Raw genomic sequence first — 8,420 nt, 5'->3', positions numbered from 1 at the left:
GTCAATTTACACTTTTTGTTCATTGCCAGTGCCACTACTTTGAGGGTGTGAAGTAAACAGAAAAGAGAAGAAGAAACTAAGCAGTTAAAAGTAAGAGAAACAAACTCTTGTAAAATCAGCAAAACATTATAGGCCCCTCAAGATAGTTCAGCAGAAAGTAAACACATTGCAGTAATAAGTACTAGCTTATAATGCGTGATGTGTAGAATTTTTAGGTGCTTGCTTTTTGTAAACCTTGAACCCACCTTCCTATTGCCAGTAGGTTACCGAAGCTGAATAGTACCGCAAACTTGACAGGTCTGTAGAAAACGATGAGCGACTGCAAAAGAAAGAAATGATCATTAGCAGATATTATATGGGAGGTTCAAGTTAAGAGCAATTGACTCTTGGTTTTGGAAGAAATTGCTGCACATTAGGGAATGGCTGATTGCTTCTTGTGGATATTTGGATGTTGTCCTTACAAAATTTCCTTGTCTGGTGAAAGGTGATAAGGTATATATGCCAAGCATTCTGCATGGTCTCTAATTTCAGTCCAAGCAGGAAGTTTTTTGGCATCACCTAGTGTGGAATAATGTATCCATTCCTCAGGATTGTATTGTGATGTGGCTTCTTATGCGGCTTGTTATGCAGGATATTTTAGCAACTGAAAGTAGTTTGGTCCATTTGCACATTCTGCAGGAAAGCAAGTGTATTTTATGCAATCAATCAGTTGAGTGCATTGAGCATTTGTTCTTCTTCTGCCCTTTCTCTGCTTTAGTTTGATATTGGTAGAGATCCTATGTGTTGGAGGGAAGAAGTCCAATGGTTCTGCTTGCGGGTGAAGGGAAAATCTATTAAGAAGCGGATCTTTAGATCTGCTCTCTCTGCTACTGTATACCATGTGTGAAGGGAGAGGATATGAGCGTTTCCAGTGTGTTGTTAAGAGTGTCAATGGTATTTTTAAGATGATTAATGTGGACGCGGTTGCTAGTTTGCTTAGTGTTAATGCTCCTCCTCAAGTGCAGTATTGGATTGAACACTGGCTATTGAGGAGGTGCTGTAGACCCCAGGGTATGCCCTTGTTTTGTTTTGTATCTTAAATGATAACTCGGTTAATGAAAATTTCTTTTACCAAAAAAAGATACCAAAAGCACCAATCAGAGTCTAATGATGACATATAGAGTTCTCTTATAATGGTAGTCATGTGCATTCTGTTACTGGATAATGCTGATCTAGAGTTAAACAATAACTACGAAAAGAAAAAAAAAGAAAAAAAATTAGACAAGCCTGTTTTTCTCAAATTTATGTAACATTCTTTCGATAACACGTGAAGCCTAACATCAAAAGTTTAGAGCTCATGGATTTTTCTAGCATATCAGAAAAACACTCATGAACCAGTAGCCATCAGACTTGTGCTCCATGCTCTTCAGTTTTTGGGACATGGGCTAAATCCACCGTTTGATTATTATTAATAATAGATCTCAGATTCCCAATAAGTTTGGAATTGGAATTCACCACATTTCTATCAAAAGGAGAAGATTGGAACTCAATCTCAAATAAATGAACCAACCAATCTAGCTTTATTAGTATGTTTTCTGAAGGTAATATGTACTCTCTTATTATTCCAATTACATCCAATAACATATATTAGCCGCAAGTTGGCAGACTGTACAATCTAAACCAAACAGCCTAAAGTGACTTACAATTTCGCAGTTCATATTTTATAAGAATTGGAAAAAGACCGAAGCTCCAATTCTTTTTAAGCTCCAAAGATGAGATGATAAGGCAGCAGGTGATCCCTCCCCTATGCACGCACATCTGCAGGCATGCATACACACACGTACATAGGAAAAGGGCGGGTACAAGGTGGTAGCTCATTTTGCCATGAAAATAGACTAGTGGTGTGGCCCACCCTGCTAGTCACATTGGAAGGTGTGGACACTACCACTTCTATGTCATCTTGATAGATCATTTTGCTAAATGAGGTGACAGCTCAAATCCAATATCCTCATGCATGCATGTAGAGGTTAAGGTTATAGGCCTAAATGTATTGCAAACATTACTGGCTTAAGAAAAGAAAAGGAAACAAAAGGAACATGAAACCTCATTTAATCCATGATTTCCACTTTTTGCCATGTATGTATTACAGTGTGGTGATACAGAACGCTTTAAAAGAGATCTCTCATGTAGCCCTCATCACCAACAAATTCAAATAATAGATATTGAATTTCTCAAAGAGAAAGACAAAAGTGAATTTTTTTCCAGAAGGGAAAAGAGGAAATGTTGAAACTAATGCATAAGAGCTGCAAAACACAGAATTAGAAGTGTTACTGATATCTTGCATACGGTCTTTGAATAAACAGAAAAGTGGAATGGCATAAACCGAAATAATGAAAAACACAGCCAAGCTCTTTTTCTTCAGAACAAAACTCAAGCACAGCTGTCCAAATCATCGGAACTGCCAAAAGACACTCTAGTTATATATTCACACTTCACTGTCCCTGGTAAATTAGTAATTCCCTACCCTACAAGATGGTAAAACCAGGAACATGCAAGCTCAACTACCATCTCACGTTGGACAATCATCACTGATTACTATATATACTTACCCTGGAATCCCACCTTCAATAAGTTGATCAACCTTCTCAGGTTTTAAGAAACAAAAAGAATGGCTGCTAGTCATGTATTGCCGGTGACAACATCTCTATGCCGCCTCTATCACGGAGATAATTACATAACAGAATATATGGATTCCACTTAAACAAACCATTGTACCAAGTAAATTTGTTGTTAATTCACAACCCATTTCCACTACTAATACTTATTTGATTTGTGTCTTTTGTGGATTCATGACCTGTAAGTCATTTTTCAAATTAGTACCTTAAGTACATACTCTTTTTCTAAGAAAATGGTAATTAACTCTCCAAAGTCCAAACAAATTCCAACAAATGCAAAACGAGAAAATTGAAGGAAGAAAGAAGATGGACAGTTTTTCAGGGTCTTGTTGAGTGGAAATTTTGAGGGGAAGGGAAGGAACCTCCCTTGTATTAAGAACTTTTCAACAATATGGTCTCATCTATTCTCATTACTATTTTTCCCATTGAAAGGATGTATAAAAAGTTGAGCGTATTTTTTTCTATGCTTTGATGATCACATTTGTTAACAATATAAGACTGTAAATACTAGTCCTATAATTTCTTATCAATGATAATCGACATTTCATTATTTACGCAGATTGTTGACAAGCATAAGAGAAAAAGAGGTCGTTGCAAGGAAAGACGACTAGCATGTAAAGATTGCAGAGTTCAGTCTTGAGATCCCGTGCATAGTCGACAGACATGCTAAATCGAGTGGAAAACTTGTGTTTAAAAAAATGGTTTCTGACATGACACCATACCATATTCCAAAGTATGGAAAATATTTTCAGGCCACAGAAATTATATTCTTAGGACAACTTTTCTGATATTTTTGTGATAACTACTTAACTCTAATTATATTCTTAGATATTTTTTTGATATTAGTGGTAATTATTTGACAGCATGAAAACACATGTGATACTGGTTTTCATTAATTTGTAAAATCTAAAAATATTTACAAAGGGTAGTTATAGGATTTTAAAGAAACGTTTTATAAAAAAATATTGAAAACAATGACATAAATTTGAAAAATATAAATGACAAGACAAATGTTGAATGAATGACACAAATTAAGCATATATAATAGGAATCATAAATAAAAAGGGTTGCATTAAATAACTTTTTCCATGTTTTTGTGTTATACACGAAATACCATTTCTGTATGGAAACTTAATTTTTATATATGTATATATCTCTAACTTGTAACTTCCCCCGGATAGTTTATTGTAACTTTTCAGTTAACTTAGATATAATTTTGTGTGGGTGGGCGGGTGATTGTCTGTGCACATTCATGCATGAGCAGCCTGCGCGCGTGCATGCGCATTGGCACCTGTGCCTGCATGTGTGCGTGGGGGGCCGTGCACGCATACACAGTGTGCGTGCGTGTATGCACAGTGTGCATGCATGCGCATGTGTACTTGCGCCTGCGTGTGTGCATGAGCACATGTGCACACGTGTGTGCATGTATGTATGTTCCGTGTTTTCTTTTTCTGAGACTTGTATTATGTGTTCATCTCGCATATTGTATCCTATTTCTATGTTCTGTATTGGCAAATATAGTTAATATAGATCTCAATGCTATAACTTTTTTTAGCCAACTCATACAATATGTACATTGATATATGTACTCAGAGTCACTTTTGCTACAAAACTATCTTATTTATGTACTCAGAGTTGCTTTTGTTATAAAACTATCTTCACTTGGTGGCATCGTAATTTGCAGGATGGGAACCGCAGCCAAATTTGTGTCATTGCATTTTCATGAAGAACCTAATTCAGTAAGAACAGGTTTAGACGTGCCACTTGTTCGCCCTCACTGCTTTGGACTTTTACTTACCGCACAAGAATTTGGTTAGGCAACACCTACAGTTCCAAAATATCATCAGTATGAGGTACAAATTAGTTTTTCCTTATGTTCCTTCTGAGCAATGAGATCCATTCTACCCATCCATTCATCCATCCATGTGACATGTTAAAATGTGAACCCAATAGATGGTGGCATGCTTAGTTTGAACTTCGCTTAAAACCAAACGCGACTTCCAAGTGCAAATCAAACTTGGAGCGGAATTTTTCAGGTTGATTCGATGAAGAAAACATACTAATAATGCTCACATGGGATTCAAGTTAGATTGCAATCTTCTCTTAACAGAATGCAGTTCAAAGGATGAACAAAGAGATGCATCTTCTTATTACAAGTGCACTCCTCCATCCAAAAATGTTCTATTCGAAACAAAGAACGGTCATATAGGTCACTAAAAATGTTTGCCTTCCCATCATGTTATAACATTCTCCTCCTGATGAAGCGTGCAATATGCAGCTAAGCACCTTTGCAAACTTTCTCCTCCTGTTAATGAAGCTTTAGACCACCAACTAGCTAATTGTGGAAATGTGAATGGACATGCTTCTACCTCAAAAACTTTGGTTGTCAATAAACCAAGGTATAGGGAAATTTGTTTGCAGCAGAAAATTAAACTTACTAAATACACTAAAAATAAAATAGTACCAAATGCGTACCAGTAGCATAAAAGCCAAGCCCGCAACCAAACACGCAGCACACCCATATAACCTCTGCATCAAATCACCATAAGGTGAAAACAGAAAAACCCCATTGAAGAAATTTGCAAAACAAAAGAAGCGCACATCAAAAATTTCTTGATTCTATCTTCTATAATGTTAATTGGTGAGATTAGGAGCATTGCCTGAACAGGAGACAGCGAGCATGAGCCACTGAATTCGCCTAGAAAATCCTCCTCTTGCTCTTCGTCCGCTCCGACAAGAGACTGGTGGAATCCCCTGATCTTGTCCATTTTCACTTCAGGACTTGAAAATTCTAAACAGGGATCATTGCTTCTCTCGTTTTGATTTTGATTGAAGGAGAGAGCAATGGAGCTTTGGTAACTTTTCTTCGCTTTCTCAATTCTTGCGGTCTGCTTACCCGCGGATAAGTGGAGTTGTTAACAGTCAGGACCTCAGGTTTAGGATGGTCACTGGGCCGAAATTGGAGTGGGCCGAAATTCCCGACTTGATGAAGCCGATCCAAACCAACCCTTTATAATCTGAAAAACCATTAATGCTTCACTAAATAGATAAAAAAAAACTAACGAAATTATTTCATATTTAACTCTTCCTACTCAAACCTGGTCGAGGTAAGACTCTCTCGTTTATAATCTGTGTTAATACATTTTCATAGAAGGTTGGTTGCCAATTGTACCAAACCAGAAGTCTTCGGTCTCGATGTTCGTTAGATAATCCAAGTTTACACCTTAGCATAATAGTCTAAACAATATCTCCGAACTAGTTTTCATGTTGACCTGATTCAATAAACATGAGATAACATAGAGGGCTAGTTGCCAATTGCACCAAACCAAAAGCCTTCGGCCTCGATGTCTATTAGATAATCAAAGTTCACACATTGGCATAACAGTCCAAACGAGATCTCCTAACTAGATTTCACGCTGACCTGATCGAATAAACACGAGATAACCATGGATGGACGTGTAAAATCTCCTAAGCAGATTTCACACTGGCCTGATTGAATAAACACGAGAAAATCATGAACGGCCATGTAAAAAAGAGAAAAAACAAGACAACCATAAAGGAAGACGTTCGTACAAATTTGTAGGGAGACAACAACTTTGGCTGGTCGTGCCTTCAAAGAGTTTGGAAAGGCTGACATGTCCAACCTTCAACAGCGAAGATGATGACACTACTATTTCTATCACCCCAGATTACAACTTAATTCGCATCAATTCATTAAAGCCATTATCTATCATGTATATGCGCCTCACTCTCTGAAGGAGAGATAGATAAGATGTATTTTCGTCATACCAAATACTTGTTTCCTCTGCTTTCATTTACTATTAGGGGAAGTAATCTTCAATATTGCGATACTGATTTTAGCTAGGCACGGGAGGAATGACTCTTAGGAAATAATCCATGAAGCTCATTGTTGGGCGCCGCGGAAGCCCGAATCGACAAGATCAAAAGTACACACACGAATAATAGTAGACCACAAACGAACACAAGCAAACCAATCTCAGCAAGAACACAAGATATACGTGGTTCGGCAATGTGCCTACGTCCACGGGGTAAGGAGAGGGGAGTTTCACTAATAGAAATCAAGAGGAATACAAATTAGGGTTACAAATCTTACCACAAACCCTCAAATAAGACCACTTGATCTCTCCAATAGACTCCAACAATAGAAGCCCTAGAAATCCCCTTTCAACAGCTTAAAATCTCCCTTGCATAACCCTAAAACCGAGTTTAGGGTATATATACAACTCACCAGAAAACGGGTCTGGAAAACCAACTAAAACCCAAAACCCGATACGTGGTCGACCGCCGCGCCACGAGCGGTCACTAGGAAAACAGTCTAGCCACAGCGCGGTCGACCGCCGCGCCACGCGCGGTCGACCGCCGAAACTGCAGAAGCTCCCCTTGATTTCTCGTGCACATCGCGGTCGACCGCCGCGCCATGGGCGGTCGGCCGCGTGTCAGCATTCCTGTTTCCTTCGATCCGACGCCAACTCTACACTCATCTCCCCTTATTTTCTGGTGTGCAAATTTGAATGAATGATGTTGGTTATGGGTGTATAAAGTTCACTCATTTTTGTATAAAACACGTGGACAACCCCCTAACAGTGGCGCAATGGAAAAAAGTGCAAAACATAACTCATTAAAACTAAGTTTGGTTTGTTTGGTTTTTACGAAATAGCATTTCTAAAACGTAAAGAAAATGAGTGTTCTTATAAAAACTCAATCTCTGTTGCTTTGGGTGGAAAAGGGGCAAGAAACTTGACACACGGCGATATTTCTCCATTAAAAGATATACCTCACTTTTCTACTTTTTGTGAAATAATGCTTTCTTAAAATGTTCTATTCATTTTGTACCTTTGACCAAACTTAAGAAAATAAATTTTTTATATAAATACACCATACTTGTAAACTATGAAAAAACACGGAAATCATTTAAAAATGGTTCTCAACACTAATTTCCAATTCTTTCTTTTTTATAAGGAAACGAACCAACCATCCCTTGTTCGATTTCCTAAACCACAAATCTCATCGATAATCCACCAATCATATTTCTAGTGAATGATTAGTATTTGACCACGAGAGCTTAATATCATATTTCTAGTCAATGATTAGTATTTGACTAGCTTAATATCATATTTCTAATCAATGATTAGTATTTGACCATGAGAGCTTACTATATAAATATGTTTTTATTTGCCATCTTTTTATTTTTATTTTTTGTCAGTTCTATAAAAACTCATGGACTTACATAAGGAGTCAAGGGGGGAAAATATGGATATTACAAAAAAGAAAACCTCGTATAGAGGAATTATCTTCATAAATCTAGTGGTTCTCTTATCCTTACCAATCAAGAAAGTCTCTGCTATTGCCGACGTGAAGCTACAAAACCCACTTCTTTCCACAAAGGGAAGAGAGTTTACCTGTTTGAATACATCCTACCTAAGCTTTTTAAGGCATATTTGGGTTTCATTGAGGGTAGAAGAAGTTAAGGGAAAATAAAAAGAGAAGGACAAATTTTTAAAAAAGTCTTTTTTAAAAAAATTTAATAAGCAAAAACGACCATTTAGATTTTTAATGAGCAAAACCGACCCTTTCAGGAGAAAATAGTCGGTTTTGCATCATCCGAACTGTACGGGACAAGTAGTCCCGTACAGTTTGTTTTAATCCCCCCCTCTCTCCTCCGTTCTCATCCTCCCCCTCTCTCTCCCGTGACCTCTTAATTTCCCAACCCCCCTCTCTCTCCTCCGTTCTCATCCTCCCCCCATT

At 37.7% G+C, this 8,420-nt stretch overlaps 1 protein-coding gene across 2 annotated transcripts in view; it reads right to left on the bottom strand.

The window, feature by feature from the left end:
- The window catches only part of LOC109828860 (vesicle transport protein SFT2B-like), a 17,118-nt gene extending 11,578 nt beyond the window's left edge, over nt 1–5,540 (bottom strand). The window contains exons 1-3 of one of the 2 annotated variants that reach the window (XM_020395832.1): nt 5,315–5,540; nt 5,130–5,183; nt 246–319 (exon numbers count right to left, since the gene is read on the bottom strand). In XM_020395832.1, the coding sequence (XP_020251421.1) occupies nt 246–319; nt 5,130–5,183; nt 5,315–5,422 (236 nt within the window). In that variant the 5' untranslated portion in view covers nt 5,423–5,540. The remainder of the gene's footprint in view (nt 1–245; nt 320–5,129; nt 5,184–5,314) is intronic. The other variant, XM_020395833.1, reaches the window with a different exon arrangement.

The sequence above is a fragment of the Asparagus officinalis genome, chromosome 1, assembly GCF_001876935.1.
Source record: "Asparagus officinalis chromosome 1, Aspof.V1, whole genome shotgun sequence".
Taxonomy (NCBI): domain Eukaryota; kingdom Viridiplantae; phylum Streptophyta; class Magnoliopsida; order Asparagales; family Asparagaceae; genus Asparagus; species Asparagus officinalis.
Note: the sequence above shows the minus strand (reverse complement) of the source record. Positions and strands in the feature narration are given on the sequence as shown.